Raw genomic sequence first — 17,515 nt, 5'->3', positions numbered from 1 at the left:
GTATTTTAAGTATTGTTTCAACAGTCACCTAGTAACAGTTTATTGTATATTCATGGATAACGTCTTTAAAAAGGTAAAAAGCACCGATGGCAGTAGAGTTCAGGGCCAGAAGCATAAAGAGGGGGTAGAGTAGAAATGGTAGAGTGAAAATAGAAAATGTAATACATAGTATGTGTACATCACATAATAATCATTTGAGAGTAAAACAGATAAAAACAAAAACAAAAAACAGACAGGCTGCTATGATGTGTGCATGTCTGTTTTTATTCCTAAACCCTCTATAATTAAAATCGCACTATTATTATGAGAAGGGCTAAAAGTTGTAAGGCCCGGTTGCACCTTGTGGGGTACACTGACATAACTGTTTGATCCAGTTTATTTTTCTCCACAGAGTCTCAAGGACAGCCTAGCTGCTTGGTGATAGTACAGAATTAACTGTGTTCTTATCTGAAAGATGGTAAAAAGAAAATTGGATAACACGACATCCTAAGAACTTACTGAATTTACGTATAGCTTTGTTATTCTTGATATGCTGCAAAAACATCTCACATAATAAATGTATTTGTATTTCATGCTACTGACAACTCCTGAAAGATTTCTGCATGAAAACAAGTTTGTCTCAACAGTATTTTCATAACACTCATCAAAGACAAGGCTCTACAATTCAACATTTCATTGCATCAAAGTATACAGCACCAAGTTTGGGTGGCCAGATGTGTCCAAACTTTGGACTGGTAGTGTAGTAGTATTATTATAACCCCATCTCACCAGCAAAGGGTTTCAAAATACAACAACAAAAAAGAATCTACTTAAATCCAACTTAGATGCACTATTTTTCTACCTTAACAGAGTTAGATATGATCAAGAATACTAAAAGTTTATTCTACCAATTAACAAATAAACAGTTTGGCACAATGTGAGGAAATATGTACAGTAACTAAACTTTTTGTCTTAATTTCCTATTATTTGATGAGTTTTCCCCCCAGGAAGGGCAGATGTTAATTTTAAGTTAACATCTTTCACACTCTGATGTTGGTGAGACCTTTGGAGAATTGGGGAAAAATAAATTCCAAATAGAAAAGATTTTTAAAAGCTGAAAAGCACATGAGTATAATTCTACTCATCACACCCCCACAAACACCTGCTGAAAAACTGACAACAAAGGACCGTTTAAGAAGAAGATGTGAATCCAATTTTTTTTTATCTGTTTCTGGTCTGTTTGGTTGTTTTAGGTTTTCTTAGTTTTACTCGTAGCCAACATTGTTGATTATGAGCCTTCAGTTCTTGTTATTTTAAGTTACTGATTGTGTTTATGGAGCTTACAGTGGGGCAAAAAAGTATTTAGTCAGCCACCGATTGTGCAAGTTCCCCCACTTAAAATGATGACAGAGGTCAGTAATTTGCACCAGAGGTACACTTCAACTGTGAGAGACAGAATGTGAAAAAAAAATCCATGAATCCACATGGTAGGATTTGTAAAGAATTTATCCGTAAATTAGGGTGGAAAATAAGTATTTGGTCACCTCAAACATGGAAAATCTCTGGCTCTCACAGACCTGTAACGTCTTCTGTAAGAAGCGTTTCTGTCCCCCACTCGTTACCTGTATGAATGGCACCTGTTGGAACTCATCATCTGTATAAAAGACACCTGTCCACAGCCTCAAACAGTCAGACTCCAAACTCCGCCATGGCCAAGACCAAAGAGCTTTCGAAGGACACCAGGAAAAGTATTGTAGACCTGCACCAGACTGGGAAGAGTGAATCTACAATAGGCAAGCAGCTTGGTGTGAAAAAATCAACTGTGGGAGCAATCATCAGAAAATGGAAGACATACAAGACCACTGATAATCTCCCTCGATCTGGGGCTCCACGCAAGATCTCATCCCGTGGGGTCACAATGATCATGAGAACGGTGAGCAAAGATCCCAGAACCACACGGGGGGACCTGGTGAATGACCTGCAGAGAGCTGGGACCAAAGTAACAAAGGTCACCATCAGTAACACACTACAACGGCAGGGAATCAAATCCCGCAGTGCCAGACGTGTTCCGCTGCTGAAGCCAGTGCATGTCCAGGCCCGTCTGAAGTTTGCCAGAGAGCACATGGATGATACAGCAGAGGATTGGGAGAATGTCATGTGGTCAGATGAAACCAAAGTAGAACTTTTTGGTATAAACTCAACTCGTCGTGTTTGGAGGAAGAAGAATACTGAGTTGCATCCCAAGAACACCATACCTACTGTGAAGCATGGGGGTGGAAACATCATGCTATGGGGCTGTTTTTCTGCCAAGGGGACAGGACGACTGATCCGTGTTAAGGACAGAATGAATGGGGCCATGTATCGTGAGATTTTGAGCCAAAACCTCCTTCCATCAGTGAGAACTTTGAAGATGAAACGAGGCTGGGTCTTCCAACATGACAATGATCCAAAACACACCGCCCGGGCAACAAAGGAGTGGCTCCGTAAGAAGCATTTGAAAGTCCTGGAGTGGCCTAGCCAGTCTCCAGACCTCAACCCCATAGAAAATCTGTGGCGGGAGTTGAAAGTCCGTGTTGCTCGGCGACAGCCCCAAAACATCACTGCTCTCGAGAAGATCTGCATGGAGGAATGGGCCAAAATACCAGCTACTGTGTGTGCAAACCTGGTAAAGACCTATAGTAAACGTTTGACCTCTGTTATTGCCAACAAAGGTTATGTTACAAAGTATTGAGTTGTATTTTTGTTATTGACCAAATACTTATTTTCCACCCTGATTTACGAATAAATTCTTTACAAATCCTACCATGTGGATTCATGGATTTTTTTTTCACATTCTGTCTCTCACAGTTGAAGTGTACCTCTGGTGCAAATTACTGACCTCTGTCATCATTTTAGGTGGGGGAACTTGCACAATCGGTGGCTGACTAAATACTTTTTTGCCCCACTGTATGTGCACTGTGGCACTTTTGTCTTACATGAACATTCAAGATTAGAGTTAAGGTTCATTTGTGTCCTTGTTTCAGTTTCATTGCTTTAATTTGGCAGTTAATTGTCTCTGTGTGGTACACTGTCTCGCTTTGTTCCATTGTCTAGACTTCCTTCAGCTGTGTCTCATTACCCTTTGGTTTCCACCCTCCCAGTTACCCTTACTGTTTCCACTCAGTCTTTCTCTTAGTGTCTCTGTTGCTTCTCTGTTCTTGTCTGCTCCTTTCCTGCTGTTTCTTTCCTTGTGGATCTTTACATGTCTGGACATCACATCAACCTAATAAAAGTTGTGTTTGCAGCTCAGTTAGTTTGCTTTTAGCATCTGTGTTCAGGTCTTCACAAACTAATGACTCCAGCTGTGCTTTAGGCACCAAAACTACCTGGTCTGGGTTGAATAGATCACTTTTAAAATGTTGATCATGTTAGAATAAAACTTAGTATCATGGAGTCAACTACTACAGCTCAGTTCAGATGGTGTATGATTTCAAAACTTCAGGCGGTGTTTAAGTGGCATACACCATAGGTTTTTAGACAGTAGACGATTTTTGTAGCTTTGCCTCTGCCTACAAGTGGAACAGAATCACTACTGTTTATTTTAGCAAAGTCTGAAGTGTAGACAGCTCTATACTTTGCGCAGGTTCAGCTATCTGCTGCAAAACTCATCAGATGTTGCCTCACAGCAAAACAAACCCAAGAGTTTCTCAAGGCAAATAAATTGGATATTCTTGAATGACAAGTCAGCCAACTGATCAGAACTCAACAGAGAAGCTTTACAGTAACTGAAGAAAAAACTAAAGTAAATGGTTCAGGTTCTGAAATTATTTATTTTATTATTTATTTATTAAATTCACTGTCCTTGTGCACAGATACAAAATTTAAAAAACTGTTTTAATACCCAAATACAAATGGTCCTAACTGCATATGTCTATGTAGACACATCTCTTTAAGTGACAGAAATGTAATCCATTTCTTTAGACTACATTACTGATATAATAAGGTTAATAAGCAGAAACCTCAAAACTGCTCAGCAGCTAATTGCTTTGAGAGATTCTACTTTAAAAAGTATTTGCATTTGATTAGCTTCCTTATGGCTATAAGACCCTGTGTTTGAAGTATCTGGATTTCTTTAATATTGCTCAGAGTTAGATGACCAGTATGATATTTCTCTCAATGAGTGTAGGCTCAAGATGAAGGTAGAATAAAATGGTTCTCTAAGTATATCTTTTGAAAAAAAGAAATCTGGGAAAAATTTCCTTGCTTCTTTTAAAAAAATGCTTTTGCTACTATTGCCCTATTTTTCTTCTGGTATTATATTTGCATTTAAAGGTTGTTTTTTTTCTGTCTTGTCTAGGCCAGACAAACACCAGGCTGAACAAGGTCAAGCAGGTGCTGGAATTGGGGAATGGAGGCCACAGGGCAGAAGCTTCTGTTTCTGCAGTGCCAATGTTTGCCTTCTGCCTGACTCCCTAGCAAGGTTTAACAACCTGTCAGACACCCACCGGAGAGCACGGGAGGTAGGGAAGAGGATCCGCAATGGTGCCAGCCGACCTCAGATTAAAATCTACATTGACTCACCTACCAACACTTCTATCAGGTATGGAGAGATCAATCCAAACTTCCCTCTGCACTTATCTGCAGTAAATGCCTCTATGTTCATATTGTTTCTGTTATGTTTATCAGTGCGGCGTCCTTCAGCAGCCTTGCCACAGGTTTCCGCCGTACCTCATCGTTGGACCAACGTCCAGACCAAACACACACAACCAATGGCCCAGCCGACACCGAAACTGAACCTGCCACCGAGTGCCCGATTCACCCCTCAGGTGCCACTGACTGCCCCGTTCACCCTTCTGTGAATGACCAGGGCTCTGCTGAATGCCCTGTGCACCCTGATGGGGCAGACACTACAGCAGAATGCCCTCTCCACCAAGGGGAGACTAAAAGCAGCTCAGACTGTCCCATTCACACCTCAGGGGAGGCTCCAGACTGCCCCGTGCATTCCACAGTAGCTCAGAGTGCTCCTGGTCATCATGACTGTCCCATGCATGGGGATGGGACCCAGCCAAAACCCGCAACAGACTGTCCGCTTCACACCTCAGGGGTTCAAATTAGCATCAGTGCTCCAGAGCCGGACCCCCAGGAAGAGGAGGCGGAGACAGGGAACCACCGGCCTGGAGAGCACGGAGGGGCAGACACGGGCAGCATGACTGCTTCTCGTGAGTCCCTTGCTCGTTACCATGGAAGTGATGGCGGGATAGGGATATCCTCCAACAACACTCTCTCTCATGTCCCACGCACATCAATATTCAAGCGCCCAGGTCGAAAACGCCGCCACGGAGATGAAACATTCGACCATGACATCTCTGCCTTTTTCCCTGCCAACTTGGATTTCCTGGCTCTACAGGAGGTATTTGACCATGGATCGACTACTAGACTACGGCGCCAGCTGCATCGCTATTTTCCCTACATCCTGAGCGATGTTGGGCGGTATGGCTGGAAAGGCTGCTGCTCCAGGTTCAAATTCCTGAACAGTGGGCTCATGCTGGCAAGCCGCTACCCAATCCTGGATGCACGATACGAGTGCTACCCCAATGGCAGAGGGGAAGATGCACTGGCGGCCAAGGGGGCGCTGTTTGCCAAGGTTTGACTTCATTATCTCTCTCTTTTTCTGCTTTGTTGTTACTGTTATGAGGCACAGGTTTCTCTTTAGTCGGTCTGCTGAGCTGTGTGAAGTAGCAGACTTTCAGCTTCAGAGTCGTGACCACTGGTTTGGTTTCTGAGAGGATGGTCTACTCTTCAAGAGATCCTCTAATATTTCATGTATTTGACCTTTCTTGAAATGCTTTTCACTTCCCTTTGAGGACATTTAGACTCCTTCCAGGAGGCAGAGCATTTGGTTTTAGGTGTTATTATCAGCAGCATTTTAGAGTTCTTTTAGTTGGCTAAATGCATCAGGATAAAAGCAGAACCTACCAGCTGACCATTTTGTTGTCACTATCTTACAAATTAGTCTTTGATTCTAATAAGGTATTATTGGGAGTTCATCAGAACTGGCTTATCCACCATCAGTATAGCAAACACAAGCTCAATATTTTAAAAAAAAGAGGATTGCTGAGGATAAAATCATGTAACATGTTTATTCTTGGAGCAATTCGGCAAGCAAAATAGGCCAAAGTGAATCAACTCCAAGTCTCCATCAGGGTCTATTTTGCTTGCTGAACTCCTCCAAGAATAAACTTCATACATATTTTTATCCTGAACGGTGCCGCAGCAATCCTCTTTTTCTCTGATTGGGAGTCTTAGAATCTCTCCACCTCTTTTCCTGGAATCATTTTCCCACCCACATAGCATTTCTTTTGCATCTGAACTGAAATTCACTTGCGGACCTAATATTTCTCGCAGCAAAGACGTGTCTCCGCTCTGACAACTGCTTGGCGCTACTTCAGCTGTAATCCTGTCATCACTGATGCTGCTCTGGGACTTTGGCATGGCAGTAATTGAATCTGCCCATTAAGTCCATTTAAACTAAATTAACTTATTATACATTTGTGAAAGAGAGTGTGAAAGAAGGCCAGAGAATCTGATCTAAAATGACCTGTCAGCTGCGTACATTAATTATAGATCTCAGTATTGTGGAATCGTAGCGATTGTATGGGGAACATTTTTTAAATGCTTCTGTTATTCTTCCAGGTGTAACAAACTTTGCATAACCCATGTGTGATGCAACTCACACACATTTTCTACAAATTTGCAACAATGCTGCACTGAGGTAGAAAACACAAATTAAAGCACTTGCTAAATGCATTTGCTTACACCCACACTCATTCACACATCACACATCTGTCACGGTGATGAGTGAATGCACCGCAGTAATTAGTGATCACTCACAGCCTTTCCTCAACGATCACTGTAGTGTCGACAAAAAAATGCTTTCGAGATTTTTTCTTTTTTATTAATGTTTGTTGAAGAATTATCATAATGTTTGTTTTTCAGTGAAGATATGATAACGATAAGCATAATGATATGGCTTTGGTAATTAACGAGAGAAAGCATTGTTTACAAATGTAACTCGATTTTTTTAAACACCGCCAAATCACACTTTTCACGTGTTGGTAATTTAATACAATTACCAATCACTGTGGGCTGCACTTGTATAATTGTATGAATTATTTTGCAATTACTGAGTCTTTCCAGATTCTGATTTTGCATAGTTTTACATAGTTTTGCATAGTTTTACATAGTTTTACATAGGTTTTTAAGGGGCATTTAATATGAAATCAAAAACAGTTGACTCAGTAGGAAATCAAGAACATAAAGAGCAAAAATGTATTGATTGCAAACAATTATAAAATGTAACAAACAGATATGGATAATATAAAAAATTCTAAATAGAAAATTGGCCAAATGCTAAAACCCGCATCCTAGCAAGCAAAGAAAACATACAACCTTTGTTCTTCTATTTTTTTTTTTTTTGTTTTATTGGCTGATATCATTAGTTTTGACCTGATAATGGATTTGCTATCAGCAAAGCCTGTAAGTCTCATCTGCTGAGATTACTTATTGCCAAAATGTGAGAAAGAACAACAATACACTCTACAATTATATATTCCGTTCGGACTGCAATTATTATGCTCATTTTCAGTTAACATGCATAATGTGTTTCCAATTAACCTGCATTTGAATGTATAACATATAGAAAATGGCTGTTTTAATTTTCCACTGTGAAAAATCTATATGTCAAAACACAAGGACAAGTTTTTGAGGATGACTTGTGATAAAAAAAAATAATAATAATAATAATCTCACATCAAAAAGAAATTTATTCCATTACTTTATTTTACCAGAAAGTTCCACTGAGATCAACTCCTGTGATGGCACACCTGTCAATCAAACTGCCACATCTCCAACTCAGTTTAAAAAAAAATCACCCCACTCAGAGTTTTTATGAGGGGCAAAACTATGCAAGAGAGGCCAAACTTGTATCTTTCCCAGGCTGCAAACAAGCTTCCTGATGCTGTAAATCTGGACATGTTTGGTACTCACTTGAAGGTCTTTTGGAGCCACCCTCAGATGGGATTTTTGCCACTTCTGCAAAGATTCATTTTTCAGCTCTGTAGCTTGCCCTGTGGTTTAAACTCAGCGGAGCATTTAGGATTCAAAGTTCTTTCCCTCCATTACTATAGAGGATGTATGTGTTAGAATGACTTCATCATCAGCATAAAGGCATAGTTTTGCTTTAATATCTTTACTCAAGTCATTTATAAAAAAGCTGAAAAAAAAACACACTGCTGCAAATGGAAGCCTGCAAAATGCCTTCATATCTGGCACAGCTGTTTATGATCAGAACGAGTGCAGTTGATTGGTTTGCTCAGCTGCCTGTTGGGGTGTCTGCTCGGTGGCTCGGGATACAGGTCAGCACTGCGCTGAATGGGCTGTATTGCAGTGGGACATTGCCTTTGCTAATATTTGTTTCTCTAGTGCACTTTATTGCATTGCACATTATTTATGGGGAGTTGTTTCACCTCCCAACAGAGCGCCCATGATTCTGTCGACTCCTTTCATCTACTCCATAAGTGCAAAGTTGGAGAGTCCATTAGGCAGCAGGTAATAAGACATTACATGACTATGTGTTCTCTTAATGTAGACATGCAAGAGCAGGAAGTTGTATGGGTTTATGACATGGTTACTAATGCACTAATGCGAGCACATGATGAGCGATCGGGTTGCTATAGTAGCTGCTGATGTCCTTCTTCCTTTGTTTTGGCGTTATGAATTTTTCTTGGACTGTAGTCTTTTTTTATTCTGTATCATAACCAAACACACAGAATGTTGGGAGAGATAATGCAGTACAACAGTCAGGTGCATATGTGCCATTTTTTGTGTGCATGTTTGTGATGATGTGTGTTGTGAGTATGTGAATTCATTAATCAGCCTCATACTGTAACTATCAGGAATCTGGATCTGATCCAGTTCCCGGGTCTGCTTTATGTGGCCCGATGCTACCTGGATGTATTTGTTTATGTCCACCTATGCACTTACATCCACAAAATCTAATAAAGACACATGCTGTCACAGCTTGCATACTGACAGTCGCATCCTGTTAGTCCTGCTGCCTGCTGACTGTCGCTGCAGCTTACAAGCTGCCTTCACATTCCTGTCTCACCACCTCAGTGCACAGGAGGTCACTCCAGGTCTCATGACAAGCTGGCTGTTAGCCAGCTGGCAGGCGTTGTACTGGCAGCAAGCTGCTAACGCTCCCAGCTGACAAAAAACAAACAGTAATAAACAACAATGTTCCCTTTAAGTAAATCCCATGGATTCACTTAAGGAACTGTGCCGTGTCTGAAGTACCAAAAAATAGACAATCTAAAAATATCTGCTGCACTAAAAGCAGCCCATCGATGGAGGGAAATTACCTTGGATTTTGTTTTTTTAATTATTATTGATTAGTTTTATGGATATTGTTGTGATACACCCCCTGCTTCACCCTCCAATAGCAAAATGCGACTTTTAAACAGCAATCACAGTTTGTAGTAACCTCTTTCTATATTGAATAAAAAAGAATAAAAGTAAAGACATTTGCTGAGTACCTGGTGAATTCATAATTGGCCCAAGACACCAGGAAACATCCCTTACCTGAGAACCCTTTTTATTGTTTTATTTACCCAGTGAATTCAGGCTTTAACTTTGGACAGTTGAATCTATGAGAAATATTCTTGCTCATTTTTTGCTCGGGGTTTGGGAACATCCAAGTTTGTAAATGTGAGAACTTGAGAACGAAGCAACGTAGGAGTTTCAAATTGGTGCATCTACTAAAAGTCTCAGATGAGTTTGAATCTTAGTTATCTTGATCTCAAGGTCAAAGGTCAAGTGTCTGAAAATGTTGTGAATGCTCTAACTTTCACGAGGTCACGTGGGATTTTTAAAATTCATGACCATAGATGCATGCAGTATTTTTGCATCTAGAAAGCATATGTCCCCAGATGTATGAGTAATGGATGGAAACCATTTTCACTGAATTATAAAATAAACCAAAACATAGGCTATTTAAACTACTGCAACCAAAGAATGAAATGAAAAGCATGAAAAAATTATTAAAATATAACAAAAAACGTATTCTTCCATACTTTTTTAATCAGTAAAAAACAGGACAAAAACAAACTGACCGTCACCATTTCAGAGCCTCTGTTGGGAAACGCGATCATATTTGTGCAGTGGATCAACATTTTTCTCTAACACTGGGTTGAATAACCTCAAATCAAAGTCCACCTATTTCTTTTTCTGGATTTCATGGTCATAATTAGTGGGTGTGTCACAGGTGAACGCCCGCCTTGATCTTTCTTTGGCCGTCCACTCACTTCCTTGTGGACTGCTGATGCTTTCCATTTTTAAAGGCTCGTTCATTTCTGTTTCACAGATGTTTTTTACACCTGGTAATTGTTGTTAGCGCCATCAGTCAGATGCTTCTTGTTTCCTCTCCAACTGTAAAATGTAGATATTAAGATAAAGAATATGTTGCCAGTTAAAACCTCTCCTATCATCAGCTATATCAGAATACATACTAATTAGGACTTGTTATTACGATCAGTTTGGGTAACCAAATCACATTTTGCTGTTTCCCATCCTCGCAGCCTGTCTGTCTCTCAGGCTGCTGCAGGCTTTGATATGCCTGCTGTTTAATCCTCGCGCTTCTCCTTCCTCCAGACATCTTGGCAGCTTTCCAAGGCAGAATCTTGTTGGCAACCTTCGCTTCCCCTCCACGAACCTTTGGCCATTCTCATTCATTACTACTCAACACTGCAGCTCATTTCGCCGCCAGCTGGGACGCATCTCATTAGGCGCACATCATTTGATCTACCTGATGTTCACACTGCGTTTCTCCAAACACATTATCGTGTTTCTTTCATATCCAACAAAAAGCAGGATGCTAAGTCTGAAGTCTTTCTTAAACAGGTGATTCTTAGCATCTCTGCTTTTTGCATTTTGTGAGGCTTGATACTAAACTCTTGTTATTCTTGGGCTTCTACACTTTATTTTCCTCACATTTTCTGTCAGTCAAAACATTGTGGGCAGTGCAGTAACACCATCTACCATAAATATCCAGTAGTGATGTGTCGGTTGCGAACGAAACGGCTCTTAGAGCCGGCTCTTTGACGTGAACGACGCGAGCCGAATCCTTATTGGGAGCCATGGGTTTTTTTTCCTTCTCTCAGCCTCTCTCTCGCACTTTTTCCCGCTTCACTCCGCACGTGAGCCTTGTCCTTTGCGCTGGGAAGAGGGGGGAGGGGCGGTAGTTGCAGTCGCAGTAGCACAGGAACAAAGCGGGAGAGAGAGAGAAAGAGAGGCAGGGACAACAACGCCACATTAGAAAGGTATAGTAATCATCCACAACTATTTTCAGTTGCAAATGATAAAGGATTCAGAAAGTTTATTCATGCAGGTCCATATGACAGAGAATGTGCATCTTCTTTTTGTTTTCATATTTTAATTTATATTTAATTGTGTTGTGGTTTGCAGTGTTTTGTGTTGTTTCACTTTAAATTTGTAAAAGGAAAAAGCTGAAAATTTAAATAGTTAAAAGTTGAAATGTTAATAGTTGGTGTTTGTATTATATGATTTATTTATTACATTTTATGTGGAGTGAATAAATAAAAGTATATTTACGGTGACCCCTAGAGACAAAGCACGTAAAAACTCCAAAACACGTAAAAACTCCAAAACACGTACAAAACACAACAGAAGTGCTCCAGGATGCAGGCGCAGTGTTGAGCTTTTGTTACCTAGTGGCTACACAAGCCAGGAAGCACCAACGACCGGATTTGGTGTGTGGTAGTAACAGGTAAATGAATGTTTTTTGTAAATTATTTGAATATATATGAGTGATTGTGTATAAATACACAAACAATACACATATGCTTTCAATTGTGTAATTTAAGTGATCTAGGTAGCTCTGTTTTGGAAGTTCAGTTCATGCTAGATGTGTTTTGGAGTTTGGACGTGCTTTGTCTCTAGGGGCCACCGCATATATTTATATATAAACATATATAAATAAAACCACTTTTTTTACATTAGTAATTCCTTTTGTGCTTAATTTTATATTATTGTTAATAATAAATTAATTAAAGCAACAAAACAACCTGAAGAGCCGGTTCAGAGCCGAAAGAGCCGGTTCTCTAAAAGTAGCCGGAAATCCCATCACTAATATCCAGAGCTCGGGTTTCCCTATTTTTCATTTATAGGTGTTGCATTTCCTAGAGCTACTTTGCTTGCAGCCAGGCGGTCTTTATTTTTCATCATGTCACTGGCTGCCAGATAAGCACATCAGTTTTTCTGTCTTCTATATGTGAAACCTTCCAGTCAGCTCATCCTTGCCAAGTCAAATGGTTTTATTGTTATTCTACCATGTGCAGTCGTACAGTACACAGTGAAATGAGACAATCTTCCTCCAAGACCATGGTGCTACACATAACAGACTATCAACGAAAGTGTAATGTGCAAAAACTGCAACAAAACAAAACAAAGACAACGCAACACCAGACAGAACAGAACGATACAGACACAAGACAGTGCAATAGAAAGACTATATAAATAACCCTCAATATAAGACATTCAGCTGCTAAATACTGTGTTTACTTTAACCTCCTAGGACCTATGTGGACATCACATTTTGGGTTGCCTAGACCAAAATACTAAATTTTGCTCTACAAATGCTTGATATCCACTTAAGGGGATGTTATTCTGCCACTGTCCTACCAAATTTAAAACAAATGTCCTCATATGTGGATCTAATTTTTCTCAGAAACAAAAGTACAGTATCAAATCAAATCAATTAAAAATTAAAAAAAATCTTAATCTTAATCTTAATTGTAATTCTTTGTTTTTACATTCATCAGGTCCCAATCAGCTCAAATAGCAAAGAGAAATTAAAAATGCATGAAAGAGTTTGGGTCTTAGGAGGTTAAAGTCCTTTTGATTGTTTCAAACATTGACTTTTAAGCAACCTGATATCGTTTTTGTTCTGCATGCAAGTTGTTACAGGTTAAATAATATGTTTTAAATATTTTTAATGGTTTTATTTTTAGTAAAGCTGATAAATAAGAAAGTATTGCGAATAATTGGTTTGCAGGAGCTTTCTCATACTATGTTTGTGAAAATACTGTAAAAACACCAACTCTTTGCATAAAAATTTTAAAAGCAGTAGCTGATTAAACAGTTTATTCAAATTATTTTAGAATCAAAAGTGGAATTAATGTAATTTCTCAGCGTCAGTAAGCTTAATTCAATAATATATTTACAAAGCATGCCATCACACTTCAGACTAATTACTAAATCTAAATTCTCTTAACTTAGATTTCAAGGTTCAAGGTTCTTTATTATTTGTCACATGCATAGTTATACAAGTATAACACACAGTGAAATGTAGCCTGACACGCTCCTCGACATGTGCAAAAATTGGGGGGGGGGGTGTAGAGGAAGAACCTTATATATATATATATATATATAGTATATACACTGGGTGAATGTGCAGTAGTAGCAGCAAGCAGGTGAATTCTGTACATTAATATGAATAGACATCTGACTATTTTACAGGATAGACAATATAAACATATTTAAAATTAAAGGAATTGAAATGTACATTGTGCCTTGGTTTAGTGTCTGGAAGAGTCCTGTCTCAGTCAATTATAGATGATGTGAGAGGGCGGGTGTGTGTGTTTAGGGCACGGATGGCTTGGGGATAGAAGCTCCTCTTGAGTCTCTCTGTCCTTGCCCGGAAGATGCGGAACCTTCTACCAGATTGCAGAAGTTGGAACAGTTTGTTGCCAGGATGGGACGGGTCCTTCAGTATCTGCGCTGCTCTAGTCCGGCATCTCCTGGTGTAGGTGTCCTGAAGCGGGGGGAGAGCAATCCTGCAGCAGCGTTCTGCTGTACGGATCACTCTCTGGAGAGCTTTTTGGTCCTTCACACAGCTGTTCCCAAACCACGATGTCACGTTCTGTGTGAGGATGCTCTCCACAGCGCCTGTATAGAAAATCCTGAGGATCTTTGGAGAGACCCTGAACTTCCTCAGTTGTCGTAGGTGATACAGGCGCTGCCTAGCCTTTTTGGTCTGGACCTGAATGTGGGCAGCCCATGTCAGGTCTGAGGAGATGTGGACACCAAGATACTTGAAGGACTGCACCCTCTCCACTGGAGCTCCATTGATGATAATGGGCTTGTAGTGTCTGTGCTGACTCCTTCTGAAGTCCACCACCAGCTCCTTGGTCTTGCTGACGTTCAGCTGGAGGTGGTTGTCCTGGCACCACGATGCCAGATTCTTCACTTCATCCATGTAGGCCCCCTCATCGTTGTTGGAGATGGCACCCAACACCACTGTGTCGTCAGCAAACTTCACAATGGTGTTGGAGCCAAGGGTGACCACACAGTCTGAAGTGTAGAGGGAGTAGAGCAGTGGCGAGAGGACACATCCCTGAGGTGCTCCTGTGTTGATGGTGATGCTGTTGGAGAAGCACCTGCCCACCCTCACCACCTGAGTTCTGCCAGTGAGGAAGTCCAACACCCATGCACACAGACGGCTGTTAAGTCCCAGATCCCTCAGCTTTGTGAACAGTCTGCAGGGCACTATTGTGTTAAACGCTGAACTGTAATCAACAAGCAGCATTCGCACATAGTTACTCTGTTTCTTGTCCACGTGGCTGAGAGTGGTGTGTAGGACGTGGGCGATGGCATCCTCTGTGGATCTGTTGGATCTGTAGGCGAACTGCAGCGGATCTGTGGTGTCTGGGATGGAGGAGGAGATGATGTTCTTCAGCAGCCTCTCAAACACCTTCATTACTACCGAGGTCAGTGCAACTGGCCGGTAATCGTTCAGGGATGAGGGTTTGCTGTTCTTGGGCACAGGGATGATGGTGGATCTTTTTATGTGGGGACCACAGACTTCGCCAGGGACTCGTTGAAGATGTAAGTGAACACACCTGCTAGCTGGTCAGCACAGCAGCGCAGCAGACGGCCGGTGATGCCGTCTGGCCCCGCCGCTTTCCTTGTGTTCACTCTCCTCAGTGCCGCTCGGACGTCATGCTCCACGATGCTGGTCACTGGTCTCTCGCTGATGACGTCACTGTCCTCGGTAGTCAGGCGGTAGATAGCATTAGCCGCCTGGCTAACCTCGAAACGGGCGTAGAACCGATTCAGCTCGTTGGTGAATGCAGAGTCGGCGTTGATCGGCGCAGTGTCCCTGGCTTTGTAGTCCGTAATGGTGCGTAGTCCGTGCCACATACTCCGTGTGTCGCCCTGGTGGAAGCGGGACTCCACACGTTCCCGGTACCGGCGTTTGGCATCTCTCACCGCGCGCCGCATGAGGCCGCTTTGTAGGCGCTCATATCGCCAGTGGCGAGACTCGCGTTGTAGGTAACAGGTAACAGGCATACCTACATTTAAACGTGTAGAGATGTTAAAGGTAGGCGACATTACCACTAATGCCTACCATAGCCTAGCATTTTCATAACATTCATAGATGTGGAGGAGGTGGAAATTTTTAATTCGGAGTTAACATTATTCATGATTTTGCATAATTAGTTTTGGCATTTTGGTCTGGCAATCAGGTTGGTCTCATTTTTCTGCCAACATATTACAGTGACTGGGTCATATTATCATTTCAATTCCATTGACTTTGGGTGAAACTGTCAAGCCCGTGATTTATGAGGGGTTTTTTGCACCGTACAAAATGAGGCCATTATATCAGTAATCTATCCCCAGCCATCATCTGCTATTGTTTCCAGACGCGTTTATTTCAATTACATCGATTATTAATTATCAATTATTTCTTGTATAAATTTAGACTCAGACAAATGTACCTCGAAGAACACACTTATTCTCGTTATTTCCCAATGGATACTTACCTGGAAAACCGCGGCAGGTCAGCAACATAAATCTGAATTATCCCTTGTGGAGAAGTGACGCACTCGGAAGAGAAAGGCAGGGAGAGAGGAAGAGAGGAAGAGACAGAATATTAATTAAAAATGTTTCCCTAAAGAGAGAGCCAGGGCTGGCTCCATAATTAAAGCTTTTCAGTCTCAACATTTATCCCCTCTTACAATTATTTCAAGCTGCTAAGTGCATGGTTGAAAAGTCATGTGTCTGCGTGTGTGTTTGTGAGTGTGTGTGTGTTTGTGAGTGTGCAGATACGCAGTCTGAATGCATTACTACGGATTAGGCTTTAAAATAGGAACCTGCTCAAATCTGGATTGAATAGAATGAAGATCAATGGGAGAATTCCTCAAATCCATCCCTGATCTGTAATGACCAAAAGGAAACCTCGTCACTATGAAGGTCAACCAATTCACTGACATAAACTGATTTCCTATCCAGGTCAAAGGGATTTCATCCCATCTCTACATGCCAAACAGAAGGTGACAGAGGTCTCAGCTCATCTCATTTTTGCCAGACATTTGTATTATTCGTATTTCAATCAATGCCCCTGTGTTAATTGACCGAGATTCACAAAATATAGCTTGTATTTATTTTATTCACACATTTCTTTAACGGTGGGCTTGTAATTGATAGACTTGTCCAATAGTTAGCAGATTAGTTAGATTGCACAGCCTTAGACTTGAGCCAATTTGACAAACTTGCTGATGATTTTTGAGATTAACATAATTGATGGGAGATCATTTAAATGCAGTGCTCAGCTGCAAGTGTTCCACTTTTAAGACCCGTGATTTCAGTTTCCAAGAATCTGAATGTAGATTTCTCCATGAGAGCAAGAATGGATCTGTTTTGATGAACTCAGAGCCCAAAATGGACTCGCTCAGTGTTTTTAAACTTGACCTGAATGTTCTAGTTTGTAAGAACTGAAGTCGGTATATCTTGATTTATGCAGGTGCTAATGTCTTAGCACCTCGAAGCTTGGTTGTAATCTTAGCTCAGCTGGGGCCTTTCTACATGCAGTCTCCATGTTCTTCCTGTGACTGCGAGAGGTTGTTTGGGTACTCCAGCTTACTTCCACAATCTAAAATTTGATGTTTGATTAATCAGTGATAAATAAATATGAATAGGTATGAATATGAGACACACAAAGTGCATGTAATAAAGGGTTTTGTGTTTTGTATAAATGGCAGTCCAGTCTACAGGAACTATGACAATTAACTGGAAGCAGGACTGAAACCTGCCCAGATTCAATAAAACCTTGTACTTAGCAGCACAGTGAAGTCACCTGACTTCAGACAAGATGTTATGTGATAGAAATTTGTTTGTAACTTGACCTAAACTCTCTTAACGTCTGGGCCCTATTTCAGGAAGCCGGTTTAGAAAACTCAGAGTGAAAAACGATACTCAGGGTTGAGTAACCCCGAACTGTCCAACTCGGAATATTCGGTTTCAGAAAGGCTGATAACAATTAGTTCAATCAACGCGGAGTTGCTTTAACCCCAAGTTAAGCGCGCGCACGAGGATACATAAAGCCCTGATTAGTGGAGCACAGATTAAGCGAATTACCATGGAGAAGGAGGGAAAGAAGGCGCGGTCAATGTATTTTACAGCGCTTGAGGCCGAAATTCTG

At 41.1% G+C, this 17,515-nt stretch overlaps 1 protein-coding gene across 3 annotated transcripts in view; it reads left to right on the top strand.

Moving 5' to 3' along the window:
• The window catches only part of smpd3 (sphingomyelin phosphodiesterase 3), a 95,242-nt gene that overhangs the window by 41,683 nt on the left and 36,044 nt on the right, over positions 1-17,515 (top strand). For all 3 annotated transcript variants that reach the window (XM_085280783.1, XM_085280784.1, XM_085280785.1), the window contains 2 exons: positions 4,316-4,558; positions 4,645-5,602. In XM_085280783.1, coding sequence (XP_085136909.1) covers positions 4,316-4,558; positions 4,645-5,602 — 1,201 coding nt within the window. The remainder of the gene's footprint in view (positions 1-4,315; positions 4,559-4,644; positions 5,603-17,515) is intronic.

This window comes from Mchenga conophoros, linkage group LG7 (assembly GCF_057382185.1).
Source record: "Mchenga conophoros isolate Kocher_MC1m ecotype Shallow Benthic linkage group LG7, M_conophoros_male_GT1.1, whole genome shotgun sequence".
Taxonomy (NCBI): Eukaryota; Metazoa; Chordata; class Actinopteri; order Cichliformes; family Cichlidae; genus Mchenga; species Mchenga conophoros.
The sequence above is the reverse complement of the archived record's forward strand: the minus strand, read 5'-3'. Positions and strand labels throughout refer to the sequence as shown.